At 57.2% G+C, this 19,609-nt stretch overlaps 6 protein-coding genes across 6 annotated transcripts; 4 read left to right on the top strand and 2 right to left on the bottom strand.

Moving 5' to 3' along the window:
* Positions 1 to 585: 585 nt before the first annotated feature.
* PHYSODRAFT_315362 (hypothetical protein) lies at positions 586 to 1,750 on the top strand (the record flags this gene model as incomplete). Its single annotated transcript, XM_009529571.1, has 2 exons — positions 586 to 723; positions 833 to 1,750. 2 exons carry the CDS (start codon positions 586 to 588, stop codon positions 1,748 to 1,750), a joined length of 1,056 nt encoding a protein of 351 aa, XP_009527866.1.
* Positions 1,751 to 9,091: 7,341 nt separating this feature from the next.
* PHYSODRAFT_501642 (hypothetical protein) lies at positions 9,092 to 11,479 on the top strand (the record flags this gene model as incomplete). The annotated part of the gene is made up of 2 exons (XM_009529570.1): positions 9,092 to 9,227; positions 9,294 to 11,479. 2 exons carry the CDS (start codon positions 9,092 to 9,094, stop codon positions 11,477 to 11,479), a joined length of 2,322 nt encoding a protein of 773 aa, XP_009527865.1.
* An 83-nt stretch (positions 11,480 to 11,562) lies between these two features.
* Positions 11,563 to 12,540, top strand: PHYSODRAFT_498838 (hypothetical protein; the record flags this gene model as incomplete). Its single annotated transcript, XM_009529569.1, has 2 exons — positions 11,563 to 11,661; positions 11,788 to 12,540. The coding sequence occupies 2 exons, from the start codon at positions 11,563 to 11,565 to the stop codon at positions 12,538 to 12,540; spliced, it is 852 nt and encodes a 283-aa protein (XP_009527864.1).
* A 2,547-nt stretch (positions 12,541 to 15,087) lies between these two features.
* Positions 15,088 to 17,300, top strand: PHYSODRAFT_544377 (hypothetical protein; the record flags this gene model as incomplete). The annotated part of the gene is made up of 2 exons (XM_009529568.1): positions 15,088 to 15,881; positions 15,942 to 17,300. 2 exons carry the CDS (start codon positions 15,088 to 15,090, stop codon positions 17,149 to 17,151), a joined length of 2,004 nt encoding a protein of 667 aa, XP_009527863.1. The 3' UTR covers positions 17,152 to 17,300.
* Positions 17,301 to 17,712: 412 nt separating this feature from the next.
* PHYSODRAFT_502973 (hypothetical protein) lies at positions 17,713 to 18,387 on the bottom strand (the record flags this gene model as incomplete). The annotated part of the gene is made up of 2 exons (XM_009529567.1): positions 17,713 to 18,003; positions 18,046 to 18,387. The coding sequence occupies 2 exons, from the start codon at positions 18,385 to 18,387 to the stop codon at positions 17,713 to 17,715; spliced, it is 633 nt and encodes a 210-aa protein (XP_009527862.1).
* A 101-nt stretch (positions 18,388 to 18,488) lies between these two features.
* PHYSODRAFT_502514 (hypothetical protein) lies at positions 18,489 to 19,602 on the bottom strand (the record flags this gene model as incomplete). Its single annotated transcript, XM_009529566.1, has 2 exons — positions 18,489 to 18,814; positions 19,329 to 19,602. The coding sequence occupies 2 exons, from the start codon at positions 19,600 to 19,602 to the stop codon at positions 18,489 to 18,491; spliced, it is 600 nt and encodes a 199-aa protein (XP_009527861.1).
* Between the last annotated feature and the right edge of the window lie 7 nt (positions 19,603 to 19,609).

Genomic DNA, 19,609 nt, shown 5'->3' with positions numbered 1-19,609 from the left:
GACGGGGTAACTTGGAAGTGCTCGTAACCTTCTCTGCCTGCGTTATTAATGCAGTAGTTTAGTCATCTCTTCGTCACAAGTCATTCTGGCAGACGTGGGATGCCATCCGGCGATCGGGTCGGTCCGCTCACGGCCTTCGTCGCTAGGAACCAACTCAAACACAAGGTTGTCACCCCACAGCTACACTGTACTCACACAGCGCGTCGGCGCCTTCGCTTGCAATGGTCTCGGGCGGCCAAGATGCAGATCGTCGTGGTGCGCAACGCGTTCGCCTGCATCCTCTGTGCTGTGGTCACAAACGGATGCTACTACGTTGGCAACATCTTTTCCCTCAAGGCTTCCCCTCAGCAATCGCTGCCTGAATTGTTCACGGCGACACTGATCTGGACGGTTTTATCCTATTGCGGCATCATGCTGGTCGCCCACATGCCTTCACTAATGACCCAACGCTTCTTCGGATGTCCAGACTACCAGCCTGGGGTCTGGTTCTGCATGAAAAAGCTGATGAAAGGGTCGATCCGCTACTTTGCCGCGTCAATGGGGGGAATGATCTGCGTGGCCTTGCTAGTGAACCATACGTCCTTGATGACAGAGCTCTTCCAGTTCAAACTGCACTTTTACATGGGCGATCTGTGCGATCTCACCTACTCTGCGGGCATCGCGTTAGCTGTACGTCGAATATACTACCAGGAGACCTGCGAAGGACGCAGTCGAAGCCTCACGGTGAGGGACGCCGTGAAACACAAAGACGCCGTTAGTCCGGTCTCCGAGTATTTGGCGTGGTCATCGAGCCAAACGTCTGAAAGCTGCGGAAGCAACGTCGCCCCGACAGCCACTTCCACGAGTGCTAACTCGCCGGACTGCGAGTTTCTGGCGCGAATACTGCAGGAAGCTCCCTAGTGCCGTTCTCGTCGCTCTGGCTGGAGGGTACGTCCACGCCGTGTCCTCGTACAGGATCTTGGACCGGGGGCAGGTCGTGATCGTTCTCTTCGCAGTTTCCACCGCGCTGCTCAAGATCGGCCTCCAGGAATCCGCCAAGTGGTACATTATCAAGAGAGGCGTCCAAAGTATCCGCACCATGTGCGTGCTGGTGGGGGTTCCGACCGTTCTCATCGATACGCAGACGCGGATTCTCATGGTGGGGACGCAGACCAACACGTTCCTCATGATCGGAACCGTTGGTATGGCGATGGTGGAAGGTTGCATGAGGGCTGCGAAGGCGCTGTCCATTGTCTATTCCATTCGCCGACAAGCCAAAGCAGTCGAGGAGAAACTTCACCAGTTATCTGCCAACACGATGCAGGCGCAGGTGGCCAAACACAAGACCACGCAATCCTCTTCATCTCCACCCTGTTCTTCGTCGTTGAAGCTCGAGTTCGATCTCTGGCGACGACAGGTTCTACCCTACCACACAGCAGAGCGGACGGCGGACATGTACGCCGAGTACATTTCCATCGGCTGCTCGCAGTCCATCATGTTCTGGTTCGCCGGTCATCCGTACTACCCAGCGCTCAAGTTCGACGCCACCAGCACGTTATCGGACCACGGGGCGTGGCGACTGGGCAAGCTGGGCATGCTGGTGTTCCAGTTCGCAGTGGAAGTGCTGGTCGACTACATTGGCGTCGTGGTGGAGATGGCGGTCGGGATCGAGTTCGACCGCATCAAAGGCCTCAGCGCCTTCCTCGGGGTGCTCTTCATGGCCATGGCCGTCCTCACCATCAACATCTCGGCCACCATTTACCTCGGCTAGCTAGTCAGTCGAGGTGAAAGGGCGACCGAGCGAGAGCCTTGAAACGACCTCCGTCGCTTTGGTCTCAGACTCGAAACTGCAGCGAGGGGGGAGAAGGATTGAGGCTGGTCTCTGAGCTGCATTATGCCCACGGACGTCGCTCACCAAGCGGTGACGAGCTCCCGACGTCATGAGACGGACGCTCAGTCCCGACGCCGCGAAATGGTCTGCAACCTGCTGACTCAAATCTTCGTGGTGGCGGAGAGGAAGCGAGCAGCGAAATCTTCGGCTCGTCGACAGGCGCTGGGTGGAGGGGGGGAGGAGATGGAGGTGGAGGTGGAGACGGAGGCGATCTCGCTCATCGAGCTCATTCAGGCGTCGTACAGCGTGTTCGAGCGCTATGGGATCGGCCCACCTGACGACGCGGTGTACCATCGCTACTTGCTGTCGCTCTCGATCAATCCGAAGCGAGACTGGCGCACGAAGATCTTGAACTTTGATCTGGGGGCTCAACCGAGAGTGAAGCGGTTGTGCTCACACCAGCATGACACGGGTGCAGCATCGGCCGCGTCTATTACTAAGACTCGAGAGGCTGAGTCCAATTCCTTCGAGGAAGAGCGAAGACGGCATCGGACTGGTAGTAAACACAGCACTATCCGTCAGGCTTCACCTCTGTTGAGGCCGAGGGAGACGCCTAAGAAGGGCCATGGAAACCAAGATCGGTTTGGGGACATGTTGTCGCTCGACTCTCCGATCCAGCGGATCCGTGCTGGTGACGACGACAAGAGTCGAAGGAGGAAGTTCCCAACTCCAGCTTCTACCGCTAAGCCGTCTCCAGGTGAACGAGTAGCTCCGATGCCAGAACTTGCGATGGAATTCTTGGAGGATGACGAACAATTTGATAAAGGAGACGATGCACATAATTCAAGCGGAAGGGAGTCAGCGAAGGGCCGAGACCGGATCGCAGCAGGCGAGCGCAAGCTTCAGATGATCACGACGTCCATCGAGCAGTGGCGAGCAACTCAAGCGGTCAAGCAGCTCGTGGACCAGAACAAACTGCAGGACCGGAAGACGCGACAGCAGCAAGTCACGATTCCGCTCTGCATCCACTCGCTTTTCCACTGGATCGCTCTCTGTTTACCGGAGAAGGTGGATTTCCAGGCGATCGAGAGCCCAAGAGCCCTTCCGTTGTGTATTTTGCGACGCATTTCAGTCGACTTGAAGGTGTTCAAGTACTCGGCTAAGCGCGTTTGGATGTGGCAGATGAGGAATTTCCTCCAACAATGGCGGCGCGACGCTCGTGCTGTTAAAACATTTCGTGTACGGGTGATCGTGAAGCAGCGCGCTGCAGTGCTGGAGACCGCGTTCCAGTGCATTCAACGCTGGAGGCTGTTCACGGAGACGAGGAAGTGTTCTACCGATCGCGCGCAGTGGGTGGCTCAGCGTTGTGGGCGTTCTACGTTGAGAACGTGTTTGGATCATTGGCGAGGGGTTTTCCAGAGCAGACAGCAGCTGCATCAAGTTAGTCAACATTACAGGAGTCAAGTGGTGCGTAAAGCTTTAAGGTCCTGGCAGGACGCAGTGGAGAAACAACGGGAGGAGCGACATCGGTTCGAAATGGCACGAAAGCGACGGATTTTTTCGCGTTGGAAGCGGGAAAAGGAGCGGAAGCAAGCGTCTCGAGCGCTGCTGTGTGTGTCAAGCGATCAACGTAGACTGCGTTTAATGAGCGACTCGTGGAACGAGTTGCGTGCGAATGTTTTGCGTAACAAGACAACAAGAACGAGAATGGATTTGTGGCAGATATCGTCAAAAAGACGACGACAGCATCAAGTTATCCGCCTCTGGAGGATGGCGATTGATCAGCTACAAGACTTTCGAGAGCGAGGAGAGCGATTCCATCGCTTCTCTCGGCGTCGCCATCTTGCGCTAGCGTTCGGAGCTTGGGCTGGTTGGACGGAGCGACAAATATCCCTCGGTAAATCACTGTCGGACGTGAGAGAGGCTCGAGCAGCGAGCCAACTCGCCGTTTGCTTTGATGGCTGGAGAAAACATCATGTGGAAGCCTCCGGCCTTGAAGACAGATTAGTTGCTGGTGTGATTCAACTGAGACGACGAGGGGTTTGGAATCGGTGGCGAAAGAGTACAGGCACCCGCAGCGCAACTCGGTGTCTGGGCTCTGTTTATTCCTTTCATCTTCTGGGTAAAGTGTTTTCACGATGGAGACAGTATGCAAAAAGGAGGTCAGCGCGACATTGTGCCTTCCTGGAATGTCAGCAACTGCATAAACTCAACCTGTTGGCTCTGCATTGGAAGTTCTTGGTAGCGAATATGCAGTCGCAGCGGCAGAAGCAGTTCAAAGCCGCAAACCTTGGAGAGAGAAAACTTCTCAAACTCATGAGAAATTGCTTTCATGGCTGGCAAATTCACATCGCTAAACGGAGAGAATGTCGACTTCGTGGGGAACAATTGAGAAATTCCGTCCGACGTCATCGCTTGATCGATATGACTTGGCCAACATGGAGAGAAGCGTTTTGGTGGCGAAATGGGGCTCGGCTAGCTGATGATCAACTGCAAAGGTACCAAAAGTCGAGTGTGTTCCGCGCGTGGAAGCAATTTGCTTATAGCGTTCATCACCGTCGCCACAGGACTTCGAAAGCTGTGGAAATGCTGGATAAATTTCACCTCAACGCGTGTTTCCGGCAGTGGAAGCAAGTCGTTGCCTCTACACGTCAACTCCTTGTACACGCCGAAGCTGTCCAGCAGAGAATACGCAAGCGTTTGCTTCGTGCTCGCTGGAAATGTTGGAGACACGCACTCAAAGCGAAGCGAGGGCAGCACGAAAGACTGTCCGCAGTCGCTTCAAGGCGGGAAAGCCGGCAGCTCTACGCCACTTTCCACAGCTGGAAGACGACGTGGGCCATCCGCAAACGCCATCGTCGCTTGCTTGAGTCTACCCAGGTGACATCCAAGCAAAGAGCTCTTGAAGCCCATTTCAATGCCTGGAAGAGAACCCATCAAGCTGCTGCAGCTCGTGAATACCAGATTCTGGAGGCTCAGAGTAAGCTACTGCGCTCCAAAGCCAAGCGAGCAGTCCGGTACTGGAACTCCCTCCGCCTGGAACAGCGCAAACGCAGTTGTCTTCTAGTGAAATCGCTGGCATTTCGACGTCAGACGCTTCTGTCCTGTGCTTTTCGTGGTTTATTGAGGAACAAACTCAGTCGAAAGCAGAAGAAGACGCAGGGGTCTCAAGCTGGTTCTTACCGTCGAAACCATTTGATCCAAGTGGCCTTCGTGGCGTGGTCAAAGTGGTGGCGGGCTCAAGACCAGGCGGCATTGAAGCTTGATGTAACCAAAGATCGACTTGAAAGGCTCAAGATGAAGAGATCTATTCAGACGCTGAAGCTCAACGCTCAGTCGAGTAAGAGACTGACAGCGGCCCACGCTTGTGCGGTAGCGAGGGGCGTCAGACTCATGAAAGCCGCGAGTTTTTCACGCTGGAAGTCCTTTATTGCTCAGAGACGCAGCAGCCGACGGGATGGTGCTGCTCGGGCTGTATCCTTGAGGAACTTCCGAGTGCGAGGGAAGCTTCAACTGTGGAGAAGCTTTGTCCAGACCCGAAAGACGATGAAGCGCTCACTAACACGCGCCGCCAAGGCGTCGACAGCGTCGCAGTTGCAGCTTCATTTCAAAAACTGGAGGCTGTACGTGGAGGGACGAGTTGTCGCTCAAGCTCTGGAGAAGAAGGCGGCTGAGTTTCGATACTGCTGCTTGCTGCCACGATATTTCAGAGCCTGGAATATGTTCGTCCTATCTCGCAAGCGACAGCAAGAAATCTTGCTACGTGCGCGTGGACTGCGGTGCCATCAACTGGAAAGACACTCGTTTAAGGTCTGGGCTCAGTTCTCTCTCCACCACCGACAGGCGAAGTGTGCTGAAGCTCAGTGGAGGAATCGAGCGATTTCCCGTAGTTTTGCGTCTTGGAGGCGCTTTGAATCGCGTCAGAAGAAGAAACAACGAGACCAAATCCGTGCCGCGAACTTATACAAGAGGCGTTTATACTTCAGAGTTCTGAGGGAGTGGAGCGCGACTGCGCGGCGTGATCGTCTGCAACGACGTTGCGCTGAGTTGTGGTACCAGAATACTTCGCGTCGAGTTTTCGACGCTTGGACTCGCCACGTTCTAGTGCTCCAGTCCACGCGTGAGTTTCTAGCCAAGAAGCGCAGTCGCGTATTGGCTCGAGTGTTAGCTGCGTGGAGGGAGAGCGTCGAGTACAAAGCGCAGCGGCTGCAGAGCATCCAAGAGCGCTTTGCGCTGTTGTGGGTGAGAGACACAAGAGCTACTACGTTTGCGCGATGGAAACGATACGCTCGGCTCCGCTCTTTCATCCGGAGAAAGCTCACTGGACAGCGCGAGATTCTTCTGTACGACGTTATTAAACGATGGAGACTCGTTGCCATCTCTCGTCGGCAGCGCAGACAAGCGGAGTTGTTCGTCTCGGAACGAACAAAGCTCAGAGTTCTGAGAATCTGCATGATCAATTGGCGAGCGAAAGCTCGGACGCTCCGCTCCGTCAAAACTCTAAGTGAAAAGGTGAGTGGAAACCGAACTGCGTCCGAGCTTCGCCATCGTCTGCGTGTCTGGAAGCAGTTCGCGCTGCTGTCTATTCAAGTGAAGCAGTTCGCTCATCGCCGAGGTCTCGACCTCATGCGGCTAGTGTTGGTCGCTGGGTTCCAACAATACGCAGCGATGAAACACAAGGAGAAAAACTTGGTCAGGCAGATCGGATGCGTCCATGAAGCTTTTCAGAAAGAGTGGCAGGCGAGGAAAGTAGCGCAGCGCATGTCGGTCATCGCTGCGTGTGAAGAGCTCCGGCGGTCGGGGTATGTGAGGCGGTTGCTCGCCGCTGCGTGGCGTGAATGGAGCAGTTTCCACGGTAAAAAGCAGGCTCAAAAAGCTGCAATCCGCCAGCTACGAGTGCGAGTTTCTCGACTGGAAGATGTCGACAGCCCTCTGACCAATATTCGACTTGCTGGCATGCTACGTCGCTGGAAGACCGTCCAACTTGCGCGAGTGTTCGACCACTGGAGCGACGTGACTCAATCTCGGCGCCAAACCCGCCTCGATTCACTTAAAGCCATCGAGTTGTGGCACAAAACGCAGTGCGGGCGCCACTTCTACGGCTGGACTCGGTTCTGCCAGGAGCAGAGACAACAGAGACGGATCCGGGCGATGAACACCAAAGCCAAGTTGAAGCGTTCGTGGAAGTCTTGGAGGGTGTTCATCGCTCTCTCGTTGAGCAAGAAGGCGGTTAATCTGCGCGCGCGTCAACTCCACGCGAAGCACGTCTTCGAACATGCGTTCGAGACTTGGAGAGCAGTCGCAGCCTCGCTCCGCCTCAAGCGCGCGCAGATCCTCGAGCTCTACCACTCGTCGCGTCTCCGTCTCCTAGCTGCGTTGCTGGCTGAGTGGAGGCAGTTCGCTGTGACTGAGAAGACCAAACGCATGCAGACAACCGCCGCTCGCGTGGTGTTCGAGGACAAACTCAAGCGAAGGAGCTTCACCGAGTGGAAGACCAACGTCGCTGGAATCTGCTACCACCGTCGACAGCTGCAGATCAACACGGAGCGACTGCAAGTCCTGCTGCTCTGCTCGTCCCTCCGAGCTTGGCACTCGTGGAGTCACCAACACAAGAAGCTGCGGGCTGTTGTGCAGATTTTATCAAGCAAATGCAACTCGCGACAGCTTTCTCAAGTGTTCACGGCCTGGCACCTGCACGCTGAGAGGAATGTTGCAGCTCGGCACCAAGTTTCGTCATTTTTGCGCTTCCGCCGGATGCAGAAGGGGGTTAACGCGCTACGAACTTTAGTCCATGAGCAGCAGTATGTGCGTACGATCCGCCAAAAAGCGCAGGTCTTCAGATCTGCTGTGTCGGGCAGTCAAGTCTCCACAATCTTCTGGCGATGGAAGGATCTAGCTGCTCTTTCGCGTAAAATTCGCGCTGCTACACTACGTTGGGAGAGCGCATTCCTTCGCAAGGTCTGGAACGCGTTGGTTCTCGTTCACAACGTCGAAAAGGAGCGTCGTGCTACGATTTCCCGCGCAGAGCTTCGCCATCGCAACTTTAGTCTACGGAAGGCGTTGACTCAATGGGGTCACATTAGAGTGCAGAACCAGCACTTCCGAGCCGTCTGTGGAAGGCTTCTAAGCCGGTGGAGGATGCAGACAGTGTACCGATGCCTTTGCGCGCTGCACGACCACGCAGTTTACCGCAAAACACTTCGCGTAAGTGAAGCTGCAATTCGAGGCAAACTCCGCCGCACTGCGTTGCTGAAGGCGTGGTACGTGTGGCGTAAATTGATCCTCATCTCGCGTTCCGGTAAGCGGCGAGTGCTGCAGCGCTACTTCACAGTGTGGATTCGGTCGCGCGAGTCTCGAAAGGTGCTTCAAGCCTTTCAGGAGCAGATTCAAGCCCGAGTGTTGCGCAGTACGCAGCGTCAGTGCATGGCGAAGTGGAAGGAGTTCGTTGGGACGCAGAAGATCGAGAAGGCCATGACGCTCATGTCCACTGCGTTTGCGGGTACCCAGCTGATGAAGCGAGTTTGGGTCTGCTGGATGAAGTTTGTGGCTCAAAGTCGCGCCTCGAAGGCGAAGATGAGGGACGCGCTGACTCACATGCAGCTTCAGACTCAGTTCAAAGCGCTTAGAGCGTTGCAGGCGTACGCGCTGCTACAAAAGAGAAAGACGCACGCTAATGCTCGAGCTGTTGCATTCCGATGTTATCGACTTCGAGCTCAAAGCTTCTCAGAGTGGAGAGCGGTTGTTGTGGATCGGATCAATCGACGCCAGAAGTTGGCTCATTACCTGGATGTGATGCAGCAGTCGGTTCAAAAAGGAAGCTTCCGTGCCTGGTACGCGTTCACGGCTCGGCGTAAGTTACTGGGTGAGAAGGTTTCCCAGTCTCTGGCATTGCGAACGCAAATGTGCTCGCGCGTGGTGTTCCAGGCGTGGAAATCGTTCGTCGTGAAGACTCGACAGAACCGTAAAGCTCGCGACTTCAGCGCTGCCAAGGCCTCCGCGCACGCGCTTAAGCACTGGAAGCAGTACGTCGTGCTCTGTAAAGTCGAGCGCATGATCGGCGCTGGCGAGCAACGTCAAGTGGAGTCGAGCTTCCTCTCGTGGAGGAAGGCGGTGACCTCGACGCAGCAAATTCGAGCGTTCCGAGCCAAGTCGGCGAGGCGTCAGTGGATTGAGCTGGTGGGGAGGATCTTTACGGCCTGGAAGCTGCGCAGTCGAACTCACGCGCAGTGCCGGAAGATGCTGGCGAGTGTTGCTGTGGGCAGCCACCTGCGGTTCCGGTTCATGCTCTGGCAGAAGTTCACAGCGCAAAGGAAGCGTCTAGCCAGCCTGTTGCTGGTAGTGGCGGACCCTCCCGCTCTGCTACGTGTCGGCACGTCTGTAGTCGAGAATGAGGACACTGCAACTGCACAAGTCGAGAGTATCGTGACTGAAGGTGACGTTGACTGCAATGGCTCAAAGCTGGACATTGTTAGAGCTAGCCTAGGGGTACAAACTAGTGCTGACGATCGCCAACTCGTCTCGCTTGGCCAAGAATTAGCCAAGAAGGCCCGCGTGCTGCAGCGCTTCGAGGTGACCTGGGACCTCCCTCAAGCTTGGTATCGGTGGCGGCAGATTTTCCACGCGCAGCTCTTCTACCGCATGCGCCTCCTGCAGCTCCTCTTCATCTGCTGGCAGCGATTCGCCCACCAGCAGCGCCGGAGCCGATGGATCGTCATCAAGCTCACGAAGCAGCGCCAAGCGGTGTCAGCGCAGACCGTTTTTCTAGCTTGGAAGGAGCTCGTGGGCCGAGTCAAGCAGCTTCAGAGGGACCGCCTACGCGAGCGTGAGCTCTGGGTCTTGGTCAACACGGAGATGGCTCGACGAGAGCGGAAGCAGCTTAAAACGCACTGGCGGGCGTGGAAATTCCACGTCCAAGAGGCTCGACACCTGCAGGCGAGTCTGGACGCGTACCATCGCGCTCGGCTATTGACAAAATACTGGCTGGTCTGGTGCCACGACTTCCGAAACGTGATGGTCGAGGCTCATCGCGAAACACAGCGCGTCAAGGCTCACATGGACGCCTTCCATCTGCGTCGCGCGGCTCGAAGTCTCCGAGATAATCAGCAGCGAACTAAGCGAGCGCGACTCGTGCTGGAATACTTCGGCAACCGACACTACGATACGTTGCTGCCGGAGGTTTTGACACGTTGGCGGAAGTGGTGTCAACGTCAGAAGCAGACTTCCCGATGTCTCGATGAGCTCCGACTGCGAAAGACGCAGCGTCACTTTGTCACTTGGAAGACTTGGAAGAATACGCAAAGGTGGCAGCGAGTTGCAGTGGATAGTCTGCAGTTGAAGAATGTTGAACAGAGACGTCGAGAGGTTTGGACGAGGTGGAGGAGGTTCACGAAGAACCAGGTTGTGAAGGACCTGGCACTGCAGAAAGCGATGGTCTTCCACATCCGCAATAGACTGCGAAGGGGGTGGCTTAAATATACTCAACGCGCTGTTCAACTACGCGAACAAGCTGAAGCTGCGCACGAGCAGTTGTGCGTCTTCCGAGGACATCGAGCGGTGAGTCGCTGGCGCGACTTCAGCCGCGCGCGTCGGTTGCGTCGATTGTATCAGCGTTTTGTGCTGAGGAAGCACCTTCAGCTGTGGCAGTCGGCAGTAAAACACGCGATGGCCACGCGCTTCGATGAGTTCTTGCTGAGCTCCAAGGCGAAGAAGATGCTGGCTGCATGGCGACAAGTTGCAGCCAAGCACCTGTACTGGCGCCAGCTTTGTGCGTCTTTCGTGGGCAAACAGGAGACTCGAACCTCTCAGCGCTCGTTCCTGCGTTGGCAGCAGTTCGTCAACGCGAAACAAGGCAAGCGACTCGCTGCAATGCACGCGGAGCAGAGTCTTCTGCGCAAAGTGTGGCGGTGCTGGAGCCACGCCACCTTGGCCTCTCAACTGCAGCGACACGAGCAATTCGAACACGCCGCAGAGCACGAGGCACTGACACTGCTACGCCGAAGTCTCGGTGTGTGGCAAGCCGCCGTCAAGAAGCAACGTGAACGTCGCTTTGTGTTGCTCTCGTGTGTCGTCAAGCTCAAGTATGTGGCCGGTCAACGCGTCCAAGAGGTCGTATTCCGAGCGTGGAGGCGGGTGGTTGACCACGAACGTCGATGCAGAGCAGCCCTACTCAAGCGGGACAGTATCATCGCCAAGCGTGCTCTTTCCTTCTGGTTCGTGAGGACTAAAGACCGGCAACGCAGACGGCAGCAGCTCGAGAGCGCTGGTAACTACCACGCGCAGCGGCTCAAGAGCGCCGTCTTCTTCTACTGGCAGACGTACGCGCTCGCGTGGCAAGACGCGGCTAAGCCCATGGCTCGGCGTCACGACCGTCAGTTGTCAGTGCCGGCCAAACTCTCGGCGGAACCTCGACGCTCCGACGTCTTTGAGGACAGCGACGACTCTGACGCGGACGTTCGACGCCCGACGAGTCCCGTCGTGAAGCGCTTGAGGGAGAAGACGAACGCCAACAGGACGAGAACCGGTGAGGAGACTGTTGCTGCTGAGTCGTCCGAGACCGTGGCGCTGTCCGATGCGGTGGAAATATCCATGGACGTGAAGAAGCGTCTGCTGCTGCTCGGCAAGTGGAAGCCGCCGGTGAATGGCAGGAGGTACCTGTCGTCTTCAAGTTGAAGTGGAACATGGCTACATTGAATGAAGTGTAGTATCTTGTTGAGAGCGAGAGATCTTTTGAGTCAGTCTGGTTATCGGATCCCATGCGTTGTGCGGTGGTGGTTACCGGTGCCTCGAGAGGCTTTGGGCGTTGTTTAGCCCTCAATTTCGCTCGAGAGCTTGCCACGAGCGACTTGGACCTGGTACGGCAGTACACACCATTGTTGCTATCGTTGTTAGGCTGAAAACCAGGTTGTTGTGTTGTTCCGCAGTTCCTCTGGGCTCGAGACGAAGTCGGTCTGAACGAGACATCGCAGCAGGTTCACGAGGCTCGACGCTCTGTGCCGTCAAGTGGACGCCTTCGCGTGTTCACTCGACCCGTGGACCTGAGCGACAGCGCCGACTACACGACCAAAGTCGACGCGTTGTTGATTCAGTTGACGTCGGGGGCGGAGCGTCACGACCGCGTCTTCCTCGTGCACAACGCGGGGGCCCTCGGGGGCTTGGGCTTCGCGCAGGAATGCCCGAGTCCGAGCGTCATGGCGCGGCACTTTGAGCTCAACGTGACGTCCGTCATGTGGCTCAACAAGCGCTTCCTCGACGTCTTCGGCCGTGAGGTGACCACCTCCAGCATCAACGCCATAAGGTCGGAGCTGACTGTGAGTCAGGCGGATGTCCTGACGCCGCGGCTGGTCATCATGAACGTGTCCTCGCGATCAGCGATCGCTCCTTATCCGACCTTGAGCCAGTACTGCACGGCCAAAGCTGCTCGCGAGATGCACTTCCGCGTGCTGGCGCTGGAGCAGAGCGGCTGCCACTGCAACGGCAACTGCAACAAGGAGGAGGTGGCGGTGCTCTCGTACTCGCCCGGGGCCATGGACACCGACATGCAGAAGACGATGCGCGAGTCGCCGCTCATGGCCCCGCAGCTCGCCAAGTGGTTCAACGACATGAAGGAGCAGGGAACGCTCGTGCCGACCGAGAAATCGTCTCGCCGCGGGGTCGTGGCGGCCATCAGAGGCGCGTTTGAGTCCGGCAAGTACGTCACGTTCGACGAGCTCAGCTTCATCGACGAGCCTTGAAAGTCTCAACGGTAATCTTTGGCGCAGATGGTTGAACAGCTACGAACAGTATTGTACAGGCATTGCTCTATGCCTGCAAGTGGACGCTTTCGTTCGAGAAGGGTGGTCACCTCGGACGAATCGGAGATTTTTTTACCTTTGCAAGTTGCATAGCAACTTTTGCGATGTCGTGTGAGCGTGCGCTGTTCGATCAAGGGGATCCACCCAACCAACTAGCATTTTGATCTTCATTGACGATCGACTCGCCTCGAACACAAAATGTAGCCAGCCAGCCAGCCAGATCGCAGGTCGCCACTTTGCATTGACTGTGAACTGACTTGGCAAAGCTGAGCGGGGCGAGGTACATGTCAACGGAAAGTGAAGCTTTCCGGCATTGTTTTGTCGAGAAAACAAATCCATTTGCCGGGGAAGTCTGGATTTCCTCCGCACAAAGAACGAAAATGTGGTGCTGCAACTCGCACCAAAAAGCGGGGAAACTGCCACGTCAGTTTACCACGCAAGACGAGCAAGACGAGGATCTGGTTGGATGGCAACACGTGTTGTGATGTCGTGGCAAGGGGAGACCAGATGCCACCAGGTGGTTTCCGAGTTCATGCCTGGTCATAACGGAGATCGAGAAGGTCGCGGCAAACCAAAGGAGCCATCCCAAAGTCGAGGCCGAAGGTGGCGGCGGCAGTGGTGAACTTCTCCCATGCGGCCGCATCTGAGCTGAGCTCCCAGTCAGTCGCCCGTCATATCTAAGAGAGAGAACTGAGACTTTCGCGTGCATCTGTGCTGCACCTCCTCTTTACGCAGCGGTGGGTCGTCACGTCGACTTGGCCATGCACTCCAGAGGTCTCCGGCCGATTCAAGGTTTCCCTCGGTTGATAACTTTAGGCTGGGAAACGATGCAATGTACCCACCCACCCACCCACCCGACTCGAAGGGACCTTGTTGCTCGCCTGCCGTTATTGCCGTCGCAGCATATCGCAAGCGTTAACACCAAAGTCGACGCCGCTGCGGGGTGAAGGTTAGTGCATTTTGCGGTGTATCACTTCGTTCGAGTGGCCGTTATACCTTGTGTGACTTATAAGCCTTATAGTAAAACCAAGATAAAATTAGTATCTGCTCGCTGATTGGTCATTGAGTTCCGCCCAGTGCTTTTCGGTTCCCCTAGCCGTTCGCCTATCTTACGCACTTCATATACATGTATCCTCTGCCAGCGCGACGCTGGCTCTCCCAATTCAGTCTGTCAATCGCCACCGCCCTCAGCAGAGACAGCCAAGGCACACGAGAACTCGCCGCAGGAACGAACGGATCAGCGCGGCGATCGAGCGGCAAGGCAGCAGGGCGAGTCTTGGATCCGATCGAGCCGGAAGCAACACGGCGTAGATTTCCCCCACCCGACATTCGCGCGGAGTATCTAACCCCCCGTCGCTTTAGGATAGTGCTAACCAGTCAGCGGTTAGACACCACCTAAACAGGCAACAGGCAACAGGAACAACACCAAAAATGCGCGTGTACTCGGCGGTAGTTGCCGCAGCTGCGGCGCTCAGTGTCGCAGCGGCGCAAACGTCCACGTCCACTGCGACGTCAACGACGACGTCCACCGGGACAACTTCGCAGGTGTCCACTTCGTCGGGCAGCGGCAATGGCATTACGACCACGGCCGGCTCCGTGTCCTGCGTGTTCCGGTACTCGATGCCGACGGCAACGAACCTGCCGAGCGGAGTGTCCACCTCGACCAGCACGACGTCCTCCGGCAGCGACGAGGACGACGAGGATGACGACAACACTGAGCAGGAGGACGGTTCCAGCGACCTGTCCGGCAGTGTCGGCGACGGCTCTTCCGACACGCCCGGCACTGTCGGCGTGGGTTCCGACAGCTCGAGCGAGTCGAACGATGAGACGTCCTCCAGTGGGTCCAAGAAGGACGCTTCGAAGGACACCTCGTCCACCGGCTCGGGGTCGTCGACCTCGACCACGCCGACGTCCACCACCAAGACGCCGACGTCCACTACCAAGACGCCGACAGCCACGACCAAGACGCCGACAGCTACGACCAAAACCCCCAGTGCGACCACTACCGAGGGATCGTCCACCTCCACGACCACGGAGACCACGGCTCCGTCCACGACGACGACCGGCTCGACTGACGGCGGTCGTCGCCTCATGGGCGAGGCTGGAGAGGCCGGCGCTGCTACGACACTTGCCGGTACGACGGTCGACACTTCCGGCGTGACAGAAGCTGTCTCGACGGCATCGTCGGCGGCTACGGGGCTCACCACGACCACGACGGCTACGACGGCGCCGACTGCGACGACGGCCACGCCTACGTCAACGACCAAGACTCCGTCGTCGATGACTACCAAGACGCCAGGCACCACGACGGCCACTCCTTCAACGACCAACACGACGACCACCACCACTACGACGGCTCCGACCACGACAACGACGGGCTCGTCGTCCATGACGGGATCTGCCGGCGTTGTCGGCGGCAGCAGCACGACCGGCTCGACGACCATCGAGTTCAGGTGTGACTCGACGTTCTACGGCGCGTGGACCAAGATGGGGCTCACGTGCGACGGCACCGAGCTGGACGTGGAGTCGGCGGCGGCGTCCACCGAGTGTTTGATCTACTCGGGCACTTCCTCGGGCACCGAGATCTCGGATTTGGCCACGTGCATGTCGGTGTGCCGCTTCCCGGCCTGCAACAACGGCACGTGGGACTACACGTCGGAGGACGGCATCAACTCGGAGGTGTACGCGGGTCTGGACTTCATCACGCTCATGGGTTACGCCGGCACGCAGGCGGCGTCGGCGGTCGCCGATGCAGTGCAGCAGCCGTTCTCGAACCTGACGTTCGCTGCCACGACGGAGTGCGAGTACACGAGCGACAGCTCGTTCAGCGCCTGCCAGTGCGCCGGTGTGACGAGCACCGCGTCGTCGGCCAGCACGGCCGGCACTTCCACGACGTCCAACTCGGAGTACTCGGTGCCGGTGAACAAGGGTCTCGAGGACTCGGACCACTGGTCTGACGGTACGAAGAAGTCGACGGTGGACAAGGCCGGTATTGCTTCGACTACGATCGGTAGCAGCGCTGCCACCGTGTCGGTTGTGGCCGGCGGTGTTATGTCGGTGGCGAGTGGCGTTGTCGGCGGTACGTCTGCCGGCGTGGCTTCGGGTGTGTCGGCTGCTGCTAGTGTGGGTATCACCATGGCCGCGGTGGATATCTGCCAGTTCTCGATCATGCTCAACCAGATGAACGTGGACGCGCGTCCGCGGTTCATGGAGAACATGGGCAAGAAGATGGCCCCAGCCGCCTTCAATTTCCTCCCCTTCGGCAAGATCAACTCGACTGCGTCGGATGACGACGACTACACGACCAAATCGACCTCTCGTCGTCTTGTTACTGGCAGCAGCGCGAGTGGCAGCTCCGGCTCTGGATCGACGTCGAGCACTACTGGCGTCCAGGGTATGGAGAAGTACGCGGCGCTCATTGGCGTCCAGGCCGACATGCTCTTCTACCTGGCTGTGGCTGGTATTGCCTGCATGGTCGGCGTTCTGTTCGGTGCCTACGCTCTCGCCATGGGCGTGTGCTACTTCGTGGTGGACGACTTCGCGGCGTTCAGCCAGAAATGGCTGGACAAGGCCATCGGCGTGCTCATGATGATCCTCATTCTGTCCGAGTACGTTGTCGGCGCTACGGGCATGTACGAGATCTGCTACTGCATCGACCACAACACGGTGGGCTTGAGCTTCTTCCTGGCCATTATCACGCTGCTGTGCCTGGCCTTCGGTACGATCCTGTACGGTGTGCTGGTGATCAAGAACAACGAGGACGAGCTGCGCGACCTGGGCACGAAGGACCACTTCGACAAGAAGTTCCACGCGCGGTACGGCCCGCTGTACGACGAGCACAGCTTCGAAGGCCGCTTCTTCTTCGCGCCCAAGCTGCTGCTGGCTCTGCTGACGGGTATGACGACGGGCATGATCTGGATCGAGGGTCTGTGGCAGATTGTCGTGCTCATTGCGTTCCACATTGCGTTTCTGCTGTACCTGGAGATCAAGCAGCCGTACCCCACTGCGTTCGTGCAGAAGACGTCGAGCTTTGTCATCATCATCAAGATCTCGGCGCTCTTCCTGAGCTTCTTCCTGCTGTCCAGCGCCACGAGCTTCACCGAGAGCATCCCAGACGACCTGCGCGAGGGCGTGGCCTTCGCCATCGTGGGCCTGCAGGTGCTGGTACTCGTGTGCCTCATGATCCGGCAGATCTACATTTTTTACCGCACGTGGAAGCTCAAGCGCGACGGCGGCGCGGATGACAAGACGGTCACTGTGCAGACCACGAACGCGCGCGAGGGCTCCGAGGCTTTCTTCGCTCTGGGCGGTGAGCCGCAGTACTACAACAACAACCAGGCGCGCGGCAACTCCCTGGCTGTGCTGGGCGACGACTCCACGCCCAGGGTGCAGAACCCGCATCAGTACGCGCAGGAGACGCCGGCCAACTACAACCATGGCGGCAACCGACTGCGCGGACTGCAGCCGCAGGGCGGCCACATGCAGCGCACCCACACCGTGGTGCAGCACGAGAGCCACCACCACCACCGCAACAACGAAGTCGACCTGTAGAGCCGAGTTTTGTGTTGCTGCGGACATCAAGGCGCGTGGAGGGCGGGCGACGGTATGCCCTGCCTTGCCAGACGTCTCACGAACGTTTGAGAAACCGAGCGCTAGGTTTTTGTTTGCTTCGTCTAATAAGCACTACGTGTTCTTCATTTAGTAGCGTCTTACTTGGTTGTTGTTGCATTTGAGTTGAGTACACGTGAAGTTTAGTTGCTTCGTTCTTTACGTGCTCTTCTCGGTTGCGTGGCTGGATCTCGCTGGTTGTCAAGAGCCCATTCAGATCTGGCAAAAACCATTATGTTGGGAAAGGAAACGAACTGTTTAAGGAGATTGGCGCGGGGGGGGGGGGGGGGGTAGGCCTCCACAAACATGGGCAACTGGCGATTTTTAAAACCAAATATGACCCTCCACATTGTGTATATTTGTGTTGTGAACGCGTTACGGGAGCCGTCTTACCACCTTGGTGGGTCAACTTCCGCATGCGTCGGGTTATCTCTCATCTCTCTAATTCTCTCTCTGCTCCCGACCAGAGTCCGTCAATCGGCACGTACGCAAGTAGGGCCTCCGTCAGCTGCTTCCAGCTTTTCGATCCTGCGCGCAAAGGCGAAGGAGGTAAAGATCGGGAGAACGACGAAGACGGTGCCCGGAAGAAAGAGTCTGGAGGTCGGCGTCGTAGACCATCGGAAGCGTGAGCCGTTGTCTGCCTCTCCATTTGCTTGACTCGCTCGGTCTGAAGTAAGCGTCCATGTAGCGGTATGCAGGGATAGCTGCGGGCCGGCGAAGGATATGGCCGAACAATCGCCATCGGCTGCGCAGGAGGTGATAGCGTAGCGGTTCCGTCCCGGTAAGGTCGTATAGCTTGGTGTTTGAAATCCTTCGAGGGTAGACCACGCCGATGACTTTGCGGAGTTGTTGGCGGTGAAAACGTTCGAGGCCAAGGAGGTCAGTGTGGGTTAACGCCAATGTCCCGCAGTTGTAAAGCAGGATGGGCAATACGTAGCTGTTGTAGAGGCGGACTCGAGTCGCTTGCGAGGTCTTTGACGGCCGAAGCCAGATCTTCCACATCCAGTGGAGCGCTGCGGTGGCTAGGTTTTTACGGCGCGATAGATCTTCGGTGTCGCCGAGGAGAGAGCCGAGCTTGCGAGTGTTGCGCCAGGCTTCATCCTTGGTACGAGCGATCCGGGTGGTGTGGGTTGTCGGGCTGCGGTGAACAATTGTGTGTTCTGTTTTGGAAGCGTTCATCTTGAGTGACCACTTGGTCAGTATGGCTGGTGCTTGAGTCTCGATCAGGGTAGCGATATCTTCGTGTCTGCAAATGAAGTCAGCGACGTCGGCGTATACAATCATGTCCGCGAGGAGGTCGTGGGGGACGTCAAGTTGGCCGGCAAGATCGCGTAAGGCTGCTTCGAGGTAAACAACAAAAAGAACAGGGGAGAGTGAGTCACCTTGGGGGGGGTACCTGTGTTGCTCTCAAACGGAGAGAGCAAGTCGTTGCCGAATCGGAGGGCGAGCTTGGTGTCTTGTAGGAGTAGTCGGATCAGGCGAAGCTCATCGCTGCTGACAATCGACTCGAGAACCAGAAGGAGCTTGTCGCGGTTGATTGTGTCAAAAGCACGGGAGAGATCGATCCCCAGTATGTGGAACCGTTCCCTGAATCTCTGCGCCCGTGCTGCTATCTACCTGTGGGCCCATACTGCATCGGCAGTACTGCGACTGGGTCGGAACCCGCTCTGGTGAGGGGACAGAAAGCGTTCGACCTTCGGGGAGATGCGCTCGAGAACGACGAGCGAGATGGCCTTGTGAATGCTGTTGAGCAGCACAATTGGTCGAAGGCTGGCACATTGACCAGCCGGCTTGTTTGGCCTTGGAAATCCAAGGAGAATTCCGTTGCCCAGATGAATGTTTGCTCCAGTAGAGAACCCGTCGTTGAGTATGGCAGCGAGAGGTTGGGCTAGTGTCGTAGATCCGTACTTGAGTATCAGCTGGTATGGCGTCAGGTCCGGTTGCGCGGCCATTGCGAAGGCGATGGAAGGCGCGTGCGAGCTCGTCGGCTGTAATGGGCCTCTCCAGAGGGCGAGCCACGCTGTCGCTAGGGACGGGCTGTCGGCTCGGGTCGTAAAACTGTTCCTTGAAGTGTTGTCTGATCTTGGCGCCTGCTGTTTTGCGGTGGAGAATGTATTTACCTGTGGAGTCACATAGAGACGTTAGTGGTGAGCGCTGTCGAAGCAGCACTCGCGTGGCCTGGAACATCCTAGCCGAATGGCTAGAGCGGTCTATGGCGGTTAGTTTCTCGTCAATGAAAGTGCGAGCAAGGTGTCTGCTGCGCTCCCTGATTTTGTGAAGTACGTGGTTGCGTCGGCGGCGGAGGTAATCGACGTCCAGCGCACGGTCGTTGTAGATGGCTAGACGGAGTCGTCGTTGTTCGCAGGAGAGACGTGCTAGTTCTGGATCCGGCATTTTGGCG

The sequence above is a fragment of the Phytophthora sojae genome (assembly GCF_000149755.1).
Source record: "Phytophthora sojae unplaced genomic scaffold PHYSOscaffold_4, whole genome shotgun sequence".
Taxonomy (NCBI): Eukaryota; Oomycota; class Peronosporomycetes; order Peronosporales; family Peronosporaceae; genus Phytophthora; species Phytophthora sojae.
This window is presented reverse-complemented; position numbering and strand designations above follow the sequence as displayed.